Source organism: Schistocerca gregaria, chromosome X, assembly GCF_023897955.1.
Source record: "Schistocerca gregaria isolate iqSchGreg1 chromosome X, iqSchGreg1.2, whole genome shotgun sequence".
NCBI lineage: Eukaryota > Metazoa > Arthropoda > Insecta > Orthoptera > Acrididae > Schistocerca > Schistocerca gregaria.
This window is the reverse complement of record NC_064931.1, coordinates 292,282,358-292,306,831: the sequence shown is the minus strand read 5'-3', so window position 1 is coordinate 292,306,831 and position 24,474 is coordinate 292,282,358. Positions and strand designations below refer to the sequence as shown.

The following is a 24,474-nucleotide window of genomic DNA, read 5'->3' as shown; positions in this document are numbered from 1 at the left end:
TGATAGGCTGAAAGCTTTCCTGAACGCAGCACATTCAGAATATGGTGCAAAAACTGGATGGTACAAAAACTACTGACAGCCGTTAAAACTTACCTGTGTTTTAAAATTTTGGCAACGTGTGTTATGAAGATTCGGCCGTATACCAACTTTCTTCTGCCACATACGCTGGAAATACCAACTACCACCTCGTTTCCTTTGTTTTCACTGTCATGGGTCCATATTTTAGGAAAGTTCTACATTTATAAACGTCTTTTGCCCAGGAAAGGGTGATTTAGAACGATCTGTGATGTTAGTGAACTTTGTACTGGTCATTCTTTCGTTATGCTTCCAGAGTATTACTTCATAGTATTTACTGATACTGTGGAATAAATCAGAATTGCAGCGATCGCTTAGTGATCACTGGTCAGAACAGAGGTTTACACTTTGATGAAAATTCCTTAAAGTCTGGATACAAAGGCGTGCACTGTTCTGTGTTTTCTGTTTTCAGTAAACATCCACAGGATCTACATCTTTAGTGATCAACCCCCATGTCAACTCTCAGCTGGAAAGCTTCCCTGTGACGTTTTTACAATAGGTTACTCATAATCAGAGCTTCTCACAGTGTGACTTGTCAATTACTTACGTTTTGTCAATTACTTACGTTTTCATTAAGTTTTGTGCAAGTTATAGAGAACGCTTCATACCATAACGGGGTGGTATTAGCTAATTGTTCCCCGGGGTGGCTAGTATACTAATTCCTGCAGTAATGACTGTCGCAGCGTGTGAATGGAAAATGTTTCCACTACATGGCGTTGTGCTAGGAAATACATGTGTGACCATTGCTGTCAGATCTAAGTCACAATCCAGTTACTCGCCGTAGCTTTGTGAAATACGAATTATAATCTGGCATTCATCTAGGACAAGATTTGACTTTTCACTACTGTAGGCTCTCATCACAAGGCTACTTTCTAGTTTAATAAGAGGGTAATTTGGTGTTTCATTAAAACAAGCCATGATCTATAATTTTATTTATTAAATGAAAGCGCCATATGTTGAAGGGTTTAATATTTTGAAGAATTTAAAAATCTATGAATATAAATAGCACATGTCTTAGGTTAAAATTTTCCTCATTTTCTATGAAGCAACACTAGTCATTCTGTCAATATATTCACGTGGTCTTAGTTATTAACTATTTTTATCACTAACTACATATTTCATCCATCACTTATCCATTAGTATATCACTCCTCTGCTTACGCAAACGACGAGGGCGGCAGTTCCCTACCTGTGCGATGGATAGTGTTAATTCTTTTCTATTTGGAGGTGTAATGAGCTGGCCCTCTGCTCCAGCTGTGTGAGGTGAAAGATGCACACAATTCTCTTTCACAGTAGATGTTTTATTCAGTGTCCACACTTTACTCCTGTCGTTACATGTTGCTTCATCATAACTAGTCACTTCAGTTTCCCCACGAGTCACAGTTTCTCTGAGATCAGAACTCCCAGAAAACAGCGACCTTCGGGATAGAGGGCGTTTAGGTAACACTGGCGTAACATCAATAGTTTGAAGAGGTGATTGAAGGTAATAATTATTTGTTATGCCCGACCTGCTACTATTACTGCTAGTGGGAGAAATTTTTCTATGATTTCTAGCATCTGATAGCTCCAGTGAAATTTTTACTTCTACTTTGCCTTCTGAGCTCTTTACACTAAGAGTCCTGACATTGTATATGTCCTTTCTTTTGACCTTAGGCAACCTGGTTGCCCTAATATTCCTCGTTAGTCTCTTTGTCTTTACACACCGAGTATTCCTTTCACTAGAGATATTTGGGCATGCTGTCATTCGTACAGGCATTTTGTTCACTTTACTAATGCTTTGTTTACTTTTGAGCATACCTGGATTCTTACTAACTTTCTCATTTTTATAACATGTTGGGTGTTTACGAATACATCCAAGTGATGTGTTAGTGACAAACTTTTCCCCAAGAGGTTTATTGTATGCAGCTGCAGTGTCCTCCAATCCTCCCCCATATTTGCGTTTACCAGCTTCCTGTTTCTTGCGCTCGTGAATAAAGGTAGAATGCGCAGCATCCTCCATACCGAACGCAATGCTTTGAGATGAATCACTATTATCCAATTTGACATAACCTGTTGAAAATAGTGACCAACGTCGTTTCCTGTTATGCACACTGTTCGTCTGTTTGATACGTTCCAACGAATTCTTGCTGCTTGTTAACATGGCAGCATCAGCCTTCACACCCTCATTTCTTGGCCATTTGCAAGCGTTATCTGCGGCTTCAGGCAAACTACAAGAAGATCTTCGAGCTGAAACAAATGAATCCCGAATTTTGCACCATTTTGCTGACATTTTCGCCACTGAGGCTATACTACTTTCCGAAAATCTTCTAAAGGTGTTACGCATGGCATGCTGCGACTGTTCATTTTCCATCATGCAAACTTCCGATTGGTTACCAGAGTCTGAGTGAAGCTCCTCTGATGATATTGTAACGAAAGAGGATTGTTCGGCATCGCCAGTTTCACTCATGGGAGTCACATCGCTCTGGCCATTTCTAGCATTATTAATTACGGCGCGCCGAGCCAGACATCCAGATGACCTGTTAAAAAAGTAAGGTACTTTAGAGGCAGTTTTGACACACACTATGCCTAAATTTGTTGACATGAAATTACCATATATTCCGCAAATTTTTGGTCTCAAATCCCTGTTTCTTCATTTTATCTGTAACAGAAATTTAACATTTAAGACAACACTTCAATGTACAAATCTACTTCACTAGTTTATTTTAATACTATATATATGAACTTTTGTAAAATACTTAATACACAGCATGTTAGATTTTACATGAATTAATACATTGAAGCATATTTCATAAACAATTTATCAAAATGTGTCCAGACCCCTATTAGTGAATATTAATATGGCGTGTGCCCACCCTTCGCCTTTACAGTCGCTTTAATACTACTGGGGACACTTTCAATGAAGTCTATGGATGTCTTGAGGAATAACAGCCCATTCTTTCTCCAGAGACGAAACCATAGAAGGTACTGATAATGGACACGAGTCTGCAGCGAAGTAGATGTTTTAACTTATACCAAATACGTTCCATTTGAGTCAAGTCTGGACTCAGGGTAGGCCAGTCCATGTATTAATGTTATCCACAAACCATTGTCCCAGATTCTGCTTTATATCAGTGTACATACATGCTAATACGCTTCTGCACTCTACTGTATGCAGTACATAATGCTGCAAAGATGTACATAAGGCTGTAAATGTGTTCATATCCTACAAGACTATTCTTAATACAGCTTCATTCATCATTCCATGTAACTCTTCCAGTTATTTACTGTCCATTGGCGGTATCGCAGCAGGAGTGTCACTTGGCACTAACAGAAATGTGTGGTTTATAAGGAGCTGCTCAGCAATTTTACGCAATTCTTTTAACCACCTACAAGCAGTCTGCTAGCTGGGCTGACAGCACTTTGGAAGTCTCAAGTAGTTCCTTCTGCTGATTTCGTGCAATTATTTTTAGAAGCACCAACTGCAATTGTTGATGGCCATTGAAATGAAATGATCGTATGGCATTGTTGGCCGGGAGGCCCCATGCAGGGAAGTTCGGCCGCCGTATTGCAAGTCCTTTTTAGTTGACGCCACTTCGGCGACTTGCGAGTCAATGATGAAATGATGAACACACAACACCCAGTCATCACGAGGCAGATAAAATCCCTGACCTCGCCGGGAATCGAACCCGGGACCCCGTGCGCCGGAAGCGAGAAAGCTACCACAAGACCACGAGCTGCGGACGAGGGTCATTTTTCTTCAGTATGCGACGTCTGCCTTGTCTCTGCATAGCTACAGTGGTTCGCGTTTTAGTACAGTATTTTTGTAGCTTTAGAAGGGTTGAAATGTCCCTGATGGATTTGTTACTTAGGAGAGCTTAGTGACTTCGAATGTGGACTTGTCACTGAATTTCACCTGACTGGCCCATTCTGTTACCACTTTGCCAACAAGAGTGCTCTCACCTCTTACACAGCCAAGTTCACCTCACCTTATAGCTAATGGTCAATTCCGCATTACGAGAGCGAATCAGATATCAGTCTGCACCGGGTTTTTGCCAAATTACAGGTGTACATGAGAAGTCGACATATCCATTCCCGGCGGTGAACCTTTCTTGGACCAGCAGGACCTCATCTGCCAGTAGCTCTGGGGCAACGCACTGCAATTTATGATTGTGTTGTGCTTCACATGTCCACAGTGTACAGGTAATTAAGTTTGATTTGTTTTCTATGGCGTAAGGAAAAAACACCCATTGAAATTCACAGGGGAAACAGTCCACATATCGAAAAAGTGTCGGTTTGTTAAAGAAGGGGGGGGGGATGGAGTTCAGTCCAAGGTTGAAGACGAGGACGCCACATTAGTCACCTACATTTCTCAGGTGGATGTAATGGTGGAACCACATTGGCATGTGCACCTGAAGGATACTACCTGGGAGTTTCATTTTGTATCTGAGTTCATGGGTCCTTGGGATACCAGAAATTGTCAGTATACTTGGCTGAAGGAAAAGTGATTAATTTTTTTCACTATATCATGTAACACAGTTTGCTTATGGAATAATTTACTGGACCACATTGTTACTGGCCATGAATCGCAGAAACTGCATTTTGCAATGGAATCCAAGGAGAAGACCATTATGAAAATACCTGGATTTGCCTGTGACAAAAAATTTGTTTCAGTGTCATCTGCTGGGAAAGCGGTTTTCTGAGATCTCGATTGACTGTCAGTACTAAATTGTATGCAACTAAGTGCAACCACCAAAGCTAACACATTGATCCACACTGTCACTTCTACAGGCTGCCATCAGGACGAAGTGCCAAAGGATACTATGTGGAGGATTTTATCCTCCACAATGTGAGGCCACATATGACAATCAGAACCACCTACAAGTTCCAATCATTCCACTGGCACAGTCTAAACCACCCACCATATGGTCAGGACACCAATCCTTGTCATTTCAACACTTTCGATTTGCCAAACAAGTTCCTAGCAGGACAGCAATTCACATGGCAAAGACAAGAGAGCAGTCTGACGGTTACAGAGTCAGCCAGTAAAACTCTGCCACAGGGCATCTCAAATTTAGTGCTGCAATAGGACAGATTCTGAACCATATTCGGGACTACATTGGAAATGGCGTAAAGTACATAGAATAGTGCATATATTGGTAACTACCTGTATGTACACAACAAATAATTGGACCACTGCAGACGAAACAGCCAAAAATCCGAGCATTTGGCAATAACATAAAAACTGGGCATTATGTCAGACGAAGTGGAGACATTCATGAAATGGGAAATATCCAAAACTTTATTCACGTAAGAACTATTCACTAAGGATTGCTCTCACTTTACAATGCAGATCTTCCCAGTCCCTTCCCAGTCTCCTCAACTGGGAGAGCAGAGGTGCCACAAAAACATGAGCAGTGGGGCACCAGCCCTGATACTGACACACACACACACACACACACACACACACACACACACACACACACACACACACACACACACACACACACACACACACACACACACACACACACACACACCTAGTATGGGCAATAGAAGAGGGTGGAGAGTGAGAGTCCCACCAAGAGAGGCAGAGGGAAAAAATGGTGGGAGTGTCCAGATGGCACTAAGTTTACTACACAGAGGTGTATCCTCCAAAATCAATCCATGATTGAGCAAAAAGTAATTTGATGTAAAGTCATAAATCCCCTCCTGGATGGGGCATTGAGAACAGGGGGGGGGGGGGTGTTAGGTGATGGCCCACACCCACCCAGATGTGCAGCAAGTTCATTACCCAGGATACCTATGCAGCCAGGAACCTAAAGGAAATCAAGTGGCATCACCATGAATGTCGTGACTAGCAGAGACCATGGGGTGGCTGGATAAACAATAGTTAGCCTTAACACGACTGAGGCTGTATGTAACAAAACTCTACTGAGGACCATTTAATGAAGCAGATAGCCCAATAGATGGACATCAATTCTATAGAATCTACACACATGGTAGGGAAGAGGTGCCACTAAGTGCAACCACCAAACCTAACAGTTATTGTTCCACACAGTCATATCTGCAGGCTGCCATCAGGACGAAGTGCCAACAGAAGATGTGAAGGAATGTTTTGAGGAAAAAACCAAGGTGTCAGTTAGGAGAATGTAAGAGGACAAGGTGAGAGACATAGCAGAAAGGACCGAGTCAGAGCCGAATCAGTAAGCCCACCCAAGAGTCGGAAATAGGTAGGCAATAACCCAAAACCGCGAGGAGACTATTATAGGAAGGGTTAGTAGGGGAATAGCGCATGCTGTTAACATAGGAAACCATGCTGGACTGTTGAATTTGAAGGAGAGAGGTCCCAGTGTCAATCAGAAGACTCAACAGGGCTATTGTTAGAAGCACTGATGCTTATACAGATAGCACTATGGCGAACTTTGTCAGAGAGAAGCACTGAAGAGACAGCTGATCCATAAACTTGACAACCTTAGACACAGTAAAGTGGAGAAGGATCGAACTATCTGCACCAAGATGTGTGTGCAAGGGAGCGAAGGACATTGAGTTTACAAATACAGCCCACTATCAGGTGATGGATGGGGGCCACTAAGTAAGCTTGTTAGAAAGACCCAGGAAACAGAACTGTGGAATCACAGTCAGCTGCTGGGCATCGAGGTAGAGCTCCAGGTCAGGATGGACCATAGTACAGTGACAAATGCAGCACCCTCGACTTAAGGGGAGAGAATTGAAAACCGTGCAGAGTGGCCACAGAGAAACAGTCCAGATGGCACCTAAAGCTGTCCTGCAGATGCCACAGTGTAGCAGCTAGTCCAAATACAGGAATCATCCACATACAGTGCATGAGTGACCAACAGCCCAGCAGAGGTACCAAGTCCATTAATGGCGATCAGAAAAAAGGACGCTATATTAAGCTTTGCGGAACGCCATTGTCCTGGGCCCCCAGAACAGTGTCAACGCAGATTATGAACGAACAGTGGGACAGAAACAGGCAAATCTGAAGAGGGGGCTCTGAAGACCCTACTCATGGAGTGTAAGGAGGAGGATGTGATGGTGTGAAGCTATGTAAACATCTACATATATACTCCGCTAGTCACCAACCAGTGTGGCAGAGGGCACAATTCGCACCAAAATCATTTTCCCCCTGTTCCACTCACAGATAACGCGAGGGAAAACTGAACGCCTCAGTGCGACTATTTCCCTTATATTTGAATGGTGATCACTGCGCGATTTGAAAGTTGGTAACAATATATGCTCTGCATCCTCAGTGACGATCGGATTTCGGAATTTAGTGAGCAGTCAATCTTAACACTCTAATTTGGACCTTGTCAAACTCTTGAATCAGACCCAACTGGTAAAGGTCCCATACAGACACCACTCCAAGACAGGACGAACTAACGTATTTTAAACTATTCCCTTTGTTGAAGGACTGCATCACTTCAGGATTCTACCAATAAACCGCAATCTAGAGTTTGCCTCGCCTGTTACTTGCATAATCTCATCATTCCATTCGATATCATTTTGAATAGTCACACCCAGATACTTGACAGACACTACTGCTTCCAAAGACTGGGCATTTATTTAGTATTTTACATTAATGGGGATTTTCACCTTGTTATACGCAGTAGGTTACTTATATTGAGAGAACTGCCAGTCATTACACCACGCATTTATTTCTGCAAATCCTTATTGATTTGTTCACAACTTTCGTGTAATACTACTTTCCTGTAGACTACAGCATTAAAGCAATAAGTGTAAGGCAGCTGTTAATACCATCAACCAGATTCTCTATGTAAATAGTAAAAAGCAGGACTATTAAGCTGCCCTGGGGCACATCTGAAGTTACTTTTGTTTCTGTTGATGTCGCCCCATTCAGGACGACATACTGCTTCCCGTGTTAGAAAACTTTCTATCTAACCACATGTCATCGGACAGACCATAAGCGCGCACTTTTTGTAGCAAGCGACAGTGCGGAACTGAGTCTACCGCCTTTCGAAAGTCGAGAAATACGGCATCAACCTGGGAGCCAGTATCTAGAGCCTGTGGTATATCATGCACAAAAAGGGCCAGCTGTGTCTTGCATGACCGTTGTTTCCTAAAACCGTGCTGGTTTCTGCAGATGAAATTCTCAGTCTAGGAAGGTTGGTTGGTTGGTTTGTGGGATTAAAGGGACCAGACTACTATGGTCATCGGTCCCTTGTTCCATAAAAACGAAAACCACCAGAAGAGAAAAAACGAACAACAGAAAAGACAGCAGACAAAACAGGACATGAAATACTCTGACAGAGACCAGACAAAACACAGTGTGACGGTGGTTGGCCGACCATAGAGAAAAAGAGGAAAAGCCAACCACCAAGAACACTTTAAAAACTCAGTTAAAAATCAGAAGCTAAAAGCCAGAATCAACACTAAAAAACTCAGATTAAAGGATAAAAACCCCTGCCCGAATAAAACAAAACCAAGTAAACCATGGCAGAGTCATCTGATCAAAGAGCGTGTCAGGCATTGCAAACGTCTGCCGGAGCACGGTTAAAAGGGCGCACTCCGACAGAATATGGACCACCGTCAAGGACGACCCACAACGACAAAGAGGGGGATCCTCACGACACAGTAAATAACTGTGCGTGAGTCAGGTGTGGCCAATGCGGAGCCGACAAAGGACGACTGAGTCCCTGCGGTTGGCTCACATGGATGACCGCCACACAGTCATCGTGTCCTTGACGGCACGGTGTTTGTTAGGGGTGGTCAGACCGCGCCATTCAGCTTCCCAAAACGAGAGAACTTTGCGGCGTAAGACTGGCCGCAAATCAGCCGCCAGGAGGCCAATCTCCAGAGATGACGCACTGGTGGCCTCTTTCGCCATGAGGTCAACAGTTTCATTGCCGGGTATACCAACATGACCTGGGGTCCAAACAAAGACCACAGACCTGCCGCTACGGGCGAGAGTATGCAGGGACTGCTGGATAGCGATCACCAGACGATAACGAGGGAAACACTGGTCGAGAGCTCGTAAACCGCTCAGGGAATCGCTACAGATAACGAAGGACTCACCTGAGCAGGAGCGGATATACTCTAGGGCACGAAAGATGGCGACCAGCTCAGCAGTGTGAACACTGCAGCCAGCCGGCAACGAACGTTGTTCAGAATGGTCCCCTAGAGTTAATGCATAACTAACTAGACCAGCATCCATTGAACCGTCGGTGTAGACAACGCCAGAGCCCTGATACGTGGCCAGGATGGAATAAAAGCGGCGTCGGAAGGCATCCGGAGGGACTGAGTCCTTCGGGCCATGTGCCAAGTCGAGCCGAAGGCAAGGGCGAGGCACACACCACGGGGGTGTACGCAGAGGGGCCCGGAAAGGAGGTGGAACAGGGAAACACCCAAGCCAGGAAAGAAGCTGCTTGAGACGTACGGCGATCGGACAACCCAACCGGGGCCGACGTTCTGGCAGACGGACGACTGACTGCGGGAAGAGGACATGATAATTTGGATGCCCGGGCAAGCTAAAAACATGGGCAGCATAAGCTGCCAGTAATTGTTGGCGTCGTAACTGCAGTGGAGGGACACATGCCTCCACAAGTATGCTATCCATAGGGCTGGTTCAGAAGGCATCAGTTGCAAGGAGTATCCCGCTGTGGAGGATTGGGTCCAGCACCTGCAACGCAGATGGGGATGCTGAGCTATAAGCCAGACTCCCATAGTCCAGACGGGACTGGATTAACGCCTGGTAAAGCCGTAGGAGAGTAGATCGGTCAGCGCCCCACCTGGTGTGGCTCAGGCATCGCATAGCATTTAGATGCCGCCAACACGCCTGTTTAAGCTGCCGAATGTGAGGCAGCCAAGTCAACCGGGCATCAAAACCATCCCCAAAAACCTATGTGACTCCACCACTTTAAGAAGCTCGCCGACAACATAAAGCCGCGGCTCCGGGTGAACAGTGAGTCGCCGGCAGAAATGCATAATGCAGGTCTTGCCTGCAGAGAACTGAAAACCATGCGCTACAGCCCAAGACTGCACCTTGCGGATTGCGCCCTGTAGCTGACGTTCAGCAGCTGCAATGCCAATAGAGCTGTAGTAAAGGCAGAAGTCGTCAGCATACAGGGAATCGGAGACAGTATTTCCCACGGCCGCAGCGAGCCCGTTAATAGCTATTAGAAACAGACACACTGAGAACCGAACCCTGTGGCACACCGTTCTCCTGGACTTGGGAGGAAGTATATGAGGCTGCGACGTGCACGCGGAAGGTACGATACGACAGAAAATTGCGGATATAGATCGGCAGAGGGCCCCGAAGACCCCATCCATGAAGCGTAGAAAGGATGTGATGACGCCATGTTGTATCATACGCCTTCCGCATGTCGAAAAAGACAGCAAACAGATGCTGACGGCGGGCAAAGGCAGTACGGATGGCCGACTCCAGGCTCACCAGACTGTCGGCGGTGGAGCGGCCTTTACAGAACCCACCCTGAGACGGAGCCAGAAGGCCTCGAGACTCCAGTACCCAATTCAAGCGCCAGCTCACCATCCGTTCAAGCAACTTGCAAAGAACGTTGGTGAGGCTAATCGGACGGTAGCTGTCCATCTCCAAAGGGTTCTTTCCTGGTTTCAGAATGGGGACAACAAGACTTTCCCGCCATTGCGACGGAAACTCACCCTCGACCCAAATGCGGTTGCAAAGATCGAGGAGGCGTCACTGGCAGTCCACTGAAAGGTGTTTCAGCATCTGAGAGTGGATGCTATCTGGCCCAGGAGCGGTATCAGGACAAGCGGCGAGGGCACTTCGAAATTCCCACTCACTGAATGGAACATTGTACAATTCAGGATGGTGAGTGCGAAAAGAAAGACTCCGACGTTCTATCCGCTCCTTAATGGAGCGGAAGCCCAAGGGGTAGTTGGCAGAAGCGGAATTCATAGCAAAGTGCTCTGCCAAGCGGTTTGCAATGACGTCGGAGTCAGTACAAACTGCTCCATTCAGTGAGAGCGCAGGGACACTGACAGGGGTCCGATAGCCATAGAGGCGGCGAATCTTGGCCCAGACCTGCGATGGAGTGACATGGAGGCCAATGGTGGACACATACCGCTCCCAGCACTCCTGCTTGCGTTGGCGGATAATGCAGCGGGCTCGCGCACGCAGCCGTTTGAAGGCGATAAGGTGGTCGATTGAGGGATGTCGCTTGTGACACTGGAGCGCCCGCCGGCGAGCTTTAATCGCTTCAGCGATCTCAGGCGACCAACAAGGCACAGTCCGCCGCCGAAGGGACCCAGAAGAACGGGCAATGGCAGATTCGGCGGCAGTAACGATGCCGGTGGTGACCGATTGAACCACTGCATCAATGGCATCGTTAGAGAGAGGCTCAATAGCGGCAGTGGAGGAGAACAAGTCCCAGTCAGCCTTATTCACAGCCCATCTGCTAGGGCGCCCAGAAAACTGACGCTGTGGCAGTGACACAAAGATCAGAAAGTGGTCACTGTACAATGGAGAGTGCATGACGACCTTTGTGGCAAACGGTAAGAGGCTAGGGCTGCAGATGGAAAGATCAATGGCGGAGTATGTGCCATGCGCCACATTGAAGTGTGTGAAGGCACCATCATTTAAAATCTAGAGATCGAGCTGCGCCAATAAATGCTCAACGATGGCGCCCCAACCTTTTGCCACTGACCCACCCCACAGATGGTTATGGGCATTAAAGTCGCCCAGTAACAGGAAAGGTGGAGGCAATTGAGCTATCAGAGCAGCCAGGACATTCTGCGCGACATCACCATCTAGTGGAAGGTAAAGACTGCAGACGGTAACAGCCTGTGGCGTCCACACCCGAACAGTGACAGCCTCTAAAGGTGTGTGGAGAGGTACAGACTCACTGTAAAGAGAGTTCAGGACACATGCAGACGCCACCAGACACCCTTTCATAAGCTGCCCGGTTCTTATAATAACCCCGATAGCCACGGAGGGTGGGGGTTTTCATTGCTGGAAACCAAGTTTCCTGCAGAGCAATGCAGAGGAAAGGGTGAAGGCTGATAAGTTGGCGGAGCTCAGCTAGATGGTGGAAAAAACCACTGCAGTTCCACTGGAGGATGGTGGTGTCCATGGCTGAGAAAGGCTTGACAGGACTGGGAAGGGAGATTACGCCGCTGGGTCACCTGCTGCCTCCGATTTAGCACCTGTGATAGTGCTTTCCATGGCGTCTGATGGACCAGCGAGATGGAGGTCCTCAGCAGACGCCAGAATCTCCACCACATCCTCAGACACAGAGCTGGAAGGCTGCGGTGGGATGGCTGCCACCGCGAGTTCCTTGGGCTGAGAGCTCTTCTTGGGTTTCTCACGCCGTTCCTCGAGTCACACCGATTGGGAGGGCTTCACCGATTCAGTCTCCGGGACTGGAGGATTGTGAAGCCCTACGACCAGCTGATTGCGGGCACTTACGCCATTGTCGGTCGTCAGGCTTCTCGCTGGCGGAAACCTGGGGAGGGAGGGACCGAAGGGACCCCTTGCGAGCGTGAGAAGCTCAAGAAGTTGGACACTTCTCCAGCTTAGAAGTGGGGACGGACGTCCCCGATGGGTGGGATGGTGTTGCTCCTGAGGTAGGTGGCGCAGGAGCAACCTGGTGGGTAGAGTCCCCCACTGGCGAGGGGGCAGGAGGAGTTGTATTACTCGATCCGGGCACAATTTGAGAAACAGACGGGGCTTTCACAGGTGTTGTAGCAGCAGCGTAGGAAGATGTCATTCTCACAGGATGGAGTCGGTCGTATTTCCTCTTGGCCTCAGTATAGGTTAGACGGTCCAGGGTCTTTTATTCCATTATTTTACGCTCTTTCTGGAAAATTCGGCCGTCTGGCGAGCAAGGTGAATGGTGCTCCCCGCAGTTGACACAGATGGGAGGCGGGGCACATTGAGTATTGGGATGTGATGGGCGTCCGCAATCTCGACATGTGAGGCTGGAAGTGCAGCGAGAAGACATCTGGCCGAACTTCCAGCACTTAAAGCACTGCATCGGGGGAGGGATATAGGGCTTCACGCCACATCGTTAGACCATCACCTTAACTTTTTCCGGTAATGTATCCCCTTTGAAGGCCAAGATGAAGGCACCGGTAGCGATCTTATTTTCCTTCGGACCCCGATGAACGCACCGGACGAAATGTACACCTCGGCGCTCTAAATCGGCGCGCAGCTCTTCATCAGACTGCAAAAGAAGATCCCTATGGTAAATAACTCCCTGGACCATATTTAAACTCTTACGGGGTGTGATCCTAACGGCAACATCCCCCAACTTGTCACAAGCGAGTAACCGTCGTTACTGGGCAGAGGATGCCGTTTGTATCAGGACTGACCCAGAGCGCATTTTTGACAAGCCCTCCACCTCCCCAAACTTGTCCTCTAAATGCTCGACGAAGAACTGAGGCTTTGTGGAGAGAAAAGACTCCCCATCAACCCTCGTACAAACTAAGAAGCGGGGCGAATAACTGCTACTGCCATCCTGAGACTTACGTTCCTCCCATGGTGTGGCCAGGGAGGGGAACGTTTTCGGATCGTACTTCTGAGCGTTAAACTGAGCCCGAGAACGCTTGGAGACTGCTGGCGGCTGGCCACCAGCAAGAGACGATGTACCACGCTTCATTGCGCGTCATCCGCCCTGATGCCACCTACTCCGACCAAGGGCCCTCCCCATGGGCGCCACCCAGCCACGGCAAGAGCCACCTGGCAGGATGGACGTTGCCGGGAGTCCCGATACCCCAGGAAGATAGGCATCTACTCCTTGGCATACGTGGGGAGCATCAGTAGAACGATCCCTGTGTTGTAAAATGTAAACTTTCACGGCCGGAACTGTCATGATTAATAAAATTCTTTTCCGGGCTATTATGCCGTGGTCTGATGGATTTCGCATTGTAAACCAACGTTTCGTCCCCATCTGCGGAGGACATCTTTAAGGGGGTTCGTGGCTTCTGTTAACCTCCGAAACACACACTGTCTCACTACTGACTGCAGCAAATTTTTGTTTTCGCGTGCTCCCGCGCATAGGCGTGACGTCACATGTTTTGAATACGCGAGCGCAATTGGCGTTGTCGGTTGCCGCCGTCCGCTGTTGCTATCACGCTTTGCAGTCAGGAGACCACCACATTTATTTTGGTAGAACTCAAGTACTGGCAGCCACAAGCGGATATCATGAAAAGCTTTACAGAGAGGCTATAGAGATTATGAAACACCCCAGGAATTTTAATAGGAAGGAGAAGGGCGTGAAATTAAATGACATCTGGATGCCAGTGCTGAAGAAGATGTGTACCAGTCTTCCGCCATGGGATGATAGCAACAGCGGACGGCGGCAACCGACAACGGCCAATTGCGCTCGCGTATTCAAAACATGTGACGTCACGCCTATGCGCGGGAGCACGCGAAAACAAATTTGCTGCAGTCAGTAGTGAGACTGTGTTTCGGAGGTTAACAGAAGCCACGAACCCCCTTGAAGATGTCCTCCGCAGATGGGGACGAAACGTTGGTTTACAATGCGAAATCCATCAGACCACGGCATAATAGCCCGGAAAAGAATTTTATTAATCATGATCCCTGTGTTGTCAGGGGGCTACAACCAACAGGGTACATGGCGGCCCCACCACAACAGACTGGCCACCGTGCTCGATGTTAGGTAACATGTGGTCCATGGTCGCTGTCGGTGCAGAAAGAGGCACTGCACATTGCAAGCTGTTATCTGCACGCAGAGAAAGTCGTGCCCAAGAGATGGAGAGCGGAAAGGACTGTAGTTCAACAGTGTATAAGCTGGCGAAAGGTCTGATCGCAAGATGGACACAATGCACAAAGGCGGCCTTCCCCAATCGGCTCGCTCTTCGGAAAATTTTGAGAGATGGAGGTCAAACCCAACAGGGGACCACCATACACTCCTGGAAATTGAAATAAGAACACCGTGAATTCATTGTCCCAGGAAAGGGAAACTTTATTGACACATTCCTGGGGTCAGATACATAACATGATCACATTGAGAACCACAGGCACATAGACACAGGCAACAGAGCATGCACAATGTCGGCACTAGTACAGTGTATATCCACCTTTCGCAGCAATTCAGGCTGCTATTCTCCCATGGAGACGATCGTAGAGATGCTGGATGTAGTCCTGTGGAATGGCTTGCCATGCCATTTCCACCTGGCGCCTCAGTTGGACCAGCGTTCGTGCTGGACGTGCAGACCGCGTGAGACGACGCTTCATCCAGTCCCAAACATGCTCAATGGGGGACAGATCCGGAGATCTTGCTGGCCAGGGTAGCTGACTTACACCTTCTAGAGCACGTTGGGTGGCACGGGATACATGCGGACGTGCATTGTCCTGTTGGAACAGCAAGTTCCCTTGCCGGTCTAGGAATGGTAGAACGTTGGGTTCGATGTCGGTTTGGATGTACCGTGCACTATTCAGTGCCCCTCGACGATCACCAGTGTAGGAGATGGCTCCCCACACCATGATGCCGGGTGTTGGCCCTGTGTGCCTCGGTCGTATGCAGTCCTGATTGTGACGCTAACCTGCACGGCGCCAAACACCCATACGACCATCATTGGCACCAAGGCAGAAGCGACTCATCGCTGAAGACGACACGTCTCCATTCGTCCCTCCATTCACGCCTGTCGCGACACCACTGGAGGCGGGCTGCACAATGTTGGGGCGTGTGCGGAAGACGGCCTAACGGTGTGCGGGACCATAGCCCAGCTTCATGGAGACGGTTGCGAATGGTCCTAGCCGATACCCCAGGAGCAACAGTGTCCCTAATTTGCTGGGAAGTGGCGGTGCGGTCCCCTACGGCACTGCGTAGGATCCTACGGTCTTGGCGTGCATCCGTGCGTCGCTGCGGTCCGGTCCCAGGTCGACGGGCACGTGCACCTTCCGCCGACCACTGGCGACAACATCGATGTACTGTGGAGACCTCACGCCCCACGTGTTGAGCAATTCGGCGGTACATCCACCCGGCCTGCCGCATGCCCACTATACGCCCTCACTCAAAGTCAGTCAACTGCACATACGGTTGACGTCCACGCTGTCGCGGCATGCTACCAGTGTTAAAGACTGGGATGGAGCTCCGTATGCCACGGCAAACTGGCTGACACTGACGGCGGCGGTGCACAAATGCTGCGCAGCTAGCGCCATTCGACGGCCAACACCGCGGTTCCTGGTGTGTCCGCTGTGCCGTGCGTGTGATCATTGCTTGTAAAGTCCTCTCGCAGTGTCCGGAGCAAGTATGGTGGGTCTGACACACCGGTGTCAATGTTGTTTTTCCATTTCCAAGAGTGTATAAGGCCGAAAAGTTTGACACTCCTTTTAGTCGCCTCTTACGACAGGCAGGAATACCCCGGGCCTATTCTAACCCCCGAACCCGCAGGGGGCAGTCTAGGAAGGTCATTATGTCTAAACACATTATGTTCCATGATTCTACATCAAATCTATGTCAGTAAAATTGGCCGCTAAGTATGTGCATCCAATTGTCCACCCTTTTTACAGATTGCTATGACCTGGGCCTTCTTCCAGTCTTGTGGAACTTCTCGCTGTTACAATGATCCCTGATAGATGATGGATAAGAATGGTGCTATATTTGTAGCATTGTCAACATCTTACAGGGATACCGTCTGGGCCAGATGCCTTCCTAGCATCTAAGGATGTCAACTGTTTTACAATCCCAGATACACTCAACACTGTCAGCCATCCTTTCGTTTGTTCGGTAATTGATAATTGAAAGGGGGAATGGTGCTGCAATCCTGTAATGTAAACGAGTTTTTGAAAGCTAATTTTGAAATTGCGGCCTTCTGTTTATCATCAGTTACATTACCTGTACTGTCAGCAGAAGGTATTGAATTATTTGTAGTGTTCATAGATTTTACATACGACCAAATTTTTTTTGGTGTTATTTTTAGAATCCTCAGATAAAAATATTGCTTCCAAATCTGTTATAAGAATCTTCCATTGTCCTGACAGCTGCTTTCAGGTCACATAATTTGTTTGTCGGCAGGGCAGTGACTACGTTTAAAACGACTGTGCAAAATTATCTGCTTTCTCAGCAACTTCTTTGTATGTTCGTTGTACCAAGATGGATCCTTTCCCTCCCCTATACTTTTGCTAGGCACATACTTCTCTAGCACATGGTAGACAATACCTTTAAATTCTGACCAGAGAATCTCAATATCTGTGTCCCACAGTGAGTGCTTGGAGCCAACTATGAAGATATTCATTAATGACATTTGCTTTCCCAAACAAGAAAACTACGCTGTTTTCGCTTTTGCAACTTCCACTGACTGAAGCCACAACGACATTATGGTACCTAATACCTCCCAGATCAACTTCCTCAAAATTATCAGGTCGTCTTCGCCAAGATATCTAATATGTTCCCATCTCGAGTTGATTTTCTAACCAAATTGCTCAAGGTTTTATGTTGAGAGCGCTCCTAAATAACTTCACACGAATCTTTGTTTCTGCCCCCTGTGATAAAGATTTAATTTTCCCAGTCAATGCATGCTAGATTAATGTCACCACCTATAACTAATGGATGATGTGGATATTTACTTATGTACTCAAGACTTTCCCTGAAACGTTCTGCGACGATTGTTGCAGATGCTGTGGTCTATAAAAAAACATTGGATAAAGCTGTCAGACAAGGATTGACTATTGTACCACAGACTATTTGACAGTCCGACCCAGTATCGATCTAAACTGCATTTAAACAGCTTTTAACTGCAACGAGCACACCACCTATCATAACATCAGTTCTATCCTTTCTAAACATTGTCCAATTGAAGTTCAAAATTTCACTGCTTCTTATGTATGGTTTCAGCCAGCTTCCAGTACCTAATACAATATTGGCATTGCTACTGTAATTCAGAGAGTAACTCGGGGATCTGGCTACAGACACTTCAGCAATTTACTAACATGAGATTAAGCACATTTAAATCCTTTGGAATGACCTGTTTAAGCAAACTAAACTTTTACAGTTGGCACACTCAGTGTCTAACTGGTAATTTTCCAGGCAATCTATTTCCCATGGGGAGGAACCTAATCCAAAAAACCCATGTGCACACCTCAAGTACTGTGCTACCCATGCAGCTGCTTCCCATGTGTAGTACACCCCTGATCTGCAGAGGTGCATCCTACAACCTTCCAACCCATAGCTTAGGTCGAGGAATCTACAACCATTTTCGTCAGAGTCTACGTAGCCATTGGTTTAGATTCTCCGAACAAGCTGTCAAAACACCCAAGGATTTCCTCAGAAGCCCAAGGACAGGCATCGTTGGAGCCGAAATGTGCAACAATCTGCAGCTGGCTCCACCTCTCACACTAGACACCGGAAGAGCCTCTTCCACATTCCAGACAAGGCCCCCAGCAAGCACACCAAGTGAACGTTTTACTTCTTCCCCGCCCTAGCCGCTATGTTACTGAGGGACTCCATGACCCACCTAACATCGGAGCTCTCAATAACTAACATGGCCTTAGGTCTTACAGAGATTGAAGATAACTGCAACAACATGACAGTGCTGAGAGACTGCCAAACTGCAGTTTCCAAACCAAACAGATTGTTGATCAAAGGGCCCTCCCAAAAGCCACACTGGAAACTTGCAGGGGGACATTTGTCAGGCTGACTGGCCAATAACTATCAAGGGGGCGATGGAACCTTGCCACAGTCAAGAACATTAATTGCAATACTGTCTCTCCATTGAGAGGGGATAATGCCTTTGAGCCAAATATGGATAAGAGACAATTGATGCTGAGGCTCGAGGCACTTAATTGGTTAAGGATGGAATCAATGCCAGGAGCCAAATCATGGGGAGATAGCCACAACACACTGATGCAATTATGTTTAAAGGTTCGACTGGCTGAGGACAGGTGCTGCATAAGATGTGAGGCATGACAATTGCAGATAGTGGTGGCAATAGCTGCACTGCACCATGGAACTGGCTGATGGTGAATAGTGAGTGTCAAGTGGTGAAGGCCAAAGCTGGCAGCACGGATTATCTTAGATGACAGACAATATCAATACAACCACAAAGGTGGAAACACAGCTCTTTAGCCATACAGTTGCCAATCAACATGATTGAAAGCCCAGCAGGGTAACGTCATTGCAATGTGGGAAGGAACAAGAGAATCAATTGGAAGTTCTCTATCACACAGTTCCTGATGTGACCTATGTGAGAATGGAAGAAGGGAACAGGAAGGGAGATCAGTGGCAGATGAAGTGCCACATGTACTAAAATCACCAAGAGAAAAACTTAAGGAGTCACAGGTCATGGGCTGCAACAAATTTGTCAATGAGGAGCCCCTGATTTGATGAAGCACTGCTCCACAAAGGGTAATGGGCATTAAAATCAGCAAGGAGGGAGGAGAGTTGCTCAAGTGAGGCCCTGAACATTTATGTCTTGTCAGGAGGTTGGCTGGTTTGTTTAAAGGCGGCAGAAGGGACCAAACTATGAGGCCATCATTCCCTTGTTCCTAATAATGTCAAGTGTGAGAAAACAGACGAAACATGTAACAAGGAAAAGGAAAAGCCACAAGAATGAAGGAAAAGCAAACACACTAAAAGGAACAAAAAGGACAAAACAGACGCTAGAAATATTACAGTGGCTGGCCAACCACGAAAATAAAAAGGGAAAGCCAGCCACTCTGCAACACATTAAAAACTCCACCCTAACAGCAATAGTGTGGAAGAGACACAGGGATAAAGGACATGCGCTAAAACCTAGATATAAGTATAAAACCCACTCTCACGGATAAAACTTAAAACTAAAGCTGCTGTGGAGGCATTGTCGCTCGACACCGAATGCAGGGTGGTGGGAAAGAAGTCTGCCGCCGCGCAGCTAAAACTGGGCAGTCCAGCAAGAGGTGGACACCTGTCATTTGATAGCCACAGCGACACTGAGGTAGGTCCTCACGACGGAGTAGGTAACCATGCATTAGCCATGTACGGCCAATGCGGAGCCAGCAGAGGACAACTGATTCCCTGTGGGAAGCCTGCAGGGTAGACTTCCACACATTCATAGTCTCATTAATGACACGAAGTTTGTTGTGCTTGCTGTCATGCCATTCCATCTCTCTAAGCCGAAAGACCCTGCGGTGTAAGAATGCAGTTAAGCTTCGGAGATGCCTATCTCCAGAAGCTGTTTCTGCGTTGCCTGTTTGGTCACCCTGTGGGCAAGTTAGTTGCCAGGGATTCCGACGTGTCCTGGGGTCCACAAACACCACAGAATGGCAGGACTGTTCCAGGGCATAGATGGACCCCTGAATGGAAGCTAGAGGGTGGCGAGAGTAGCACTGGTCGATAGCTTATAGTCTGCTCAATGAGTCAGTACACAGGAGAAATGACACGCCAGGGCATGAGTGGCTGTCCTCAAAAGCACGAGATATGGCCGCCAGCTCTGCAGGGAAAACACTGCAACCAACTGGCAAGAAGTGCTGCTCAGTATGTCCTCCATGAACGTATGTGAAGCCTACATGGCCATCAACCATTGAGCCATCAGTGTAAACCACTTCAGAGCTCCAGAACACGTCAAGAATCTAGAGGAAGCGACAGTTGAGAGCGGCAGGGCTGACGGTGTCCTTAGGGCCATGCGGAAGGTCCAGGTAAAGCAGTGGCCAAGGCGTACACCAAGGAGGTGTACATGAGCGGACCGTAAGTAGAGGTGGAAAAGGGAAAGACTCCAGACAGAAGGAACCGCACACAAACCACAATTGTAAGCCCCGATCTGGGCCGCCGATGAGGGAGATGGAATGCTGCAGACAGAAAAAGGAGACAATTCGGATGCTCAGGGTTGCTAATGAATGTGTGCTGCGTAACTGGCGAGCAGTTGTGCACGTCTGATCTGCAGTGGAGGGACACCAGCTTCCACCAGTATGCTGCTCACCCGACTCGTCCTTAAAGTTCCTGTCACTAATCTAACCTCACAGTTGTGCATAGTATCGAGTAAATGCAATGCTGAAGTTGCAGCCGAAGCATAAACCACACTCATAGTGAATTCAGGATTGGACAAGGGCTCCATAGAGCTGCAGCAGCGTACAGCTATCTGCACACAAAGTGGTGTTGCTCAAGCAACAGAGGGGTATTGATATGCTGCCAGCACTTTTTCTTAAGCTGACGATGAGGGAGCCAAGTCAATTGAGCGTCGAAAACCAGTCCCAGGAATTGCTGTGTCTCCACTAAAGTGAGTGAATAGTCATTAAGTGTGGGTTCCAGATGAACAGTACGACGCCAACAGAAGTGCGTGACATGACTGGCTGAAAACGAAGCCGTGGGCCAGAGCCCATGACTGCACCTTACAGATGGCCCCCTGTAGTCACCGCTCAGCATATATAGTACTGGAGAAGAAGTACAAAACGCAGAAGTTGTCTGCACACAGAGTAGATGAGACCGAGTGCCTGGCAGCTGTTGCTAGACTCAATGGCCACTAAAAAGAGACGAGACAGAGCCCTGCAGAACTCCATTCTCCTGGATATGGATGAAATTAGGAGTCGCCAACTTGGACGCTGAAAGTACAGCGCGACAGGAAGTTTTGGATAAAAATCTGGAAGGGTCCCCAGAGACACCACTCATACAATGTGGCAAGGATATCATGTCGCAAAGTCGTGTCGTATGCATTACCCAAGTCAAAAAAAGACGGCAATCAGGTGTTGCCATCTGGAAAAGGCCATTCGGATGGCAGACTCGATGGACAACATTACCAGTGGTAATGAGACCCTGGCGGAAGCTGCCTTGACGGAGCCAGCAAGCCCAGTGACTCCAGGACCCAACCCAACTGCTGACATACCATACATTCCAGCAGCTTACAAAGAACGTTGGTGAGACTCATGGGCCGATAGCTATTCACATCAAGCGGGTTTTTACGACGTTTGAGCACTGGAATGGTGCTCTGCCACCATTGCGACGGAAAGACGACATTGCACCAGATCCAGTTGAAGATAAGAAGATATTGGTTGTAGTCAGATGAGAGATGTTTAATCCTCTGGCTGTGGATGCGATCAGGCCCAGGAGCTCCGTCAGGGCAATGTTCAAGGTCACTGAGGAGCTCCCACTCTAAATGGGGCGTTATACGATTCACTGTGGCGTGTAGTGAAAGAGGACATTCCCTTCCAGCTGCCATTTTAGAGTGTAAAACGCTAGGTGACAATTCTTAGATGCAGAGGCTCGATCAAAGTGCTCAGCAATCCCATTTGCGTCTGTACATAACTCGCCATTTATGGTAACACTGGGGACAGTTGTGGGGGGTCTGGTACCTGAAACTACGTTTGATCATTGTCTGCACTCAGGAAGGTGACATGTGGAATCCAATGGTGGAGATTTCTCTCCCAGCACTTTCAGTTTAGTAAGGAAGCGAACACTGGCAACGAGCCACTTAAAGGCTATGAGGAGCTCCAGGGAAGGGTGCCGCTTATGCCACTGTAGAGCTCGCCGACGCTCCTTAATTGCTTCAGCGACTTCCGGCGACCACCAAGGGACTGCCTTACACCTCGAGTACCCTAAAAAGCGTGGGATCGCGTTTTCTGCCACAGAAACAATAACCATCACATCGATGTTACCGTGTGGGGGAGATTCAGTGGCGACAGCAGAAATTAAAGTTCCACAGTCCGCCTTGTTCAAAGCCCATCTGGGCAAGCGTCCGTGTGCCTGACGCTGGGGCAGTGACAGGAAGATGGGGAAGTGGTCTACCACACAGGTCATGTTTCTCCAGTGGATAGATGGAGAAGTCCTTGGCTGCAAATTGATAAAACAATGGCCAAGTAACTATCATGAGCCACACTGAAATGTGTAATGCCAGTATTTATGAGGCAAAGGAAGAGTGAAGTTTCGGTATCTGCCTCAGCCAATAAATATGGTACCACCCCACAAGGGGTTATGGGCGTTAAAATCTCCCAGAAGTAGGAAAGGTTTAGGGAGTTGATCAGTGTAGCTAATACATTCAGAGGTACTGCACCATTTGCAGGAATATATATATTGCAGACAGTTATTTCCAGTGTCATCATTCTAACAGACAGCTTCAAGAGGGGTCGAAGGGGCACAAGTTCACTATAGACCGAGTTTAGGACAAACTAACTCCACCCAACACTTATGGTCGCTACGGTTCCTGTAATATCCCTTATAGCTGTGGAGGGCAATTGAGATAGGTGCAAAGCTTAACAGTTGCCATGGCTCAGCCAGGCAGTGGAAGGGACTACCACAATTCCACTGGAGGATGACACTGTCAGACTGGTAATGCATGGAACTTTCAATGTGGCAGTTTATGCCTCAGTCACCTGCTGCCACTATTTATTGCCTGAGCAGTCTATATCCATTGTGAGGGTGGTTAGATACAGGTCCTCAGCTGACACCAAAATCACTACCCCATCTGCCGCTTCGAAGATCGTGGATAGCAGTGGTTTGGATGCCACCACTATTTCCTTGGTCTTAGGAGTTTTCTGTTTGGCGTTCTCTCATTGCTCCTTGGCTTTCCCTGGCTGGAAGGACTTCACTGGCTCAGTCTCCAGGACCGTGGATGAAGTGAAGACCTACAAACAGCTGCTTTCGAGCTATTCAGCCACTGGTTGGTGTGACCCAAGAGACCCCTTCCTAAAGACAGAACCCAAATAAAACTTATGCTTCTCCAGCTTGGAAGTGGGGACAGACATTCCAGATGATTGGAGGGGGTGTTGCTCCTTAAGTAGGTGGTGCAGAAGCAACAGGGAGGGAAATTCCCCACCATCAAGGCGGCAAGTGGGGTCTTCCACCTCAGAGGTGACCTGGGTTGGCGAAGCTGATGGTGTCAGAACTGTTTTAGTGGCAGCATAAGACTGTCATATGCACATGATACAGGCATTCACATTTTTTCTTAGCCTCACTGTAGGTCAGTCCAGGGTCTTTTACACCATGATTCTCCTTTCTGGAGAATCCTGCAGTCTGGTGAGCAAGGCGAATGGCGCTCCCTACAGTTGACACAGATGGTAGGCGGAGCACATGGGTTATTGGGAAATGATGGGCGTCTACGATCTCGATATGTGACGCTGGACGTACAGCAGGAAGACATGGCCAAACTTTCAACACAAAGCACTGCATCGAGGGAGGGATATAGGGCTTTACATCGCAGTGGTGGGATATCACTGTGACCTCAGGAAATGTATCACCCTCAAAGGCCAATGTGAAGGCCAATATGATGGCTGAGTCCAAGAGGACTAATGACAACCACTTCCAATGTGGTACAAAGATGTAGTGTAGGTATCCAAATGGTAGATTAATGGTCTACAGCCAATCACATCAGGTAACCATCACCAATGATGGCAGGTCGACAACCATGTGTGTCAGACAAGTTGCAAGTAGGTAGGTAGATAGAGCACCTCTGCATGGAGGGGGGGCGCACTGGGGGCGCCTTGTCCTGTGCCTTTCTTCGTTTCTTCATTTCTGTCTTAGGTTGAGGAGGGCAGGGC

The 24,474-nt window shown here is 47.8% G+C and overlaps 1 protein-coding gene across 1 annotated transcript in view; it reads right to left on the bottom strand.

Moving 5' to 3' along the window:
* Positions 1 to 992: 992 nt before the first annotated feature.
* The window catches only part of LOC126299194 (uncharacterized), a 44,952-nt gene continuing 21,470 nt past the window's right edge, over positions 993 to 24,474 (bottom strand). The window contains exons 3-4 of the mRNA XM_049990975.1: positions 2,664 to 2,712; positions 993 to 2,590 (exon numbers count right to left, since the gene is read on the bottom strand). Coding sequence (XP_049846932.1) covers positions 1,201 to 2,590; positions 2,664 to 2,712 — 1,439 coding nt within the window. The 3' untranslated portion in view covers positions 993 to 1,200. The remainder of the gene's footprint in view (positions 2,591 to 2,663; positions 2,713 to 24,474) is intronic.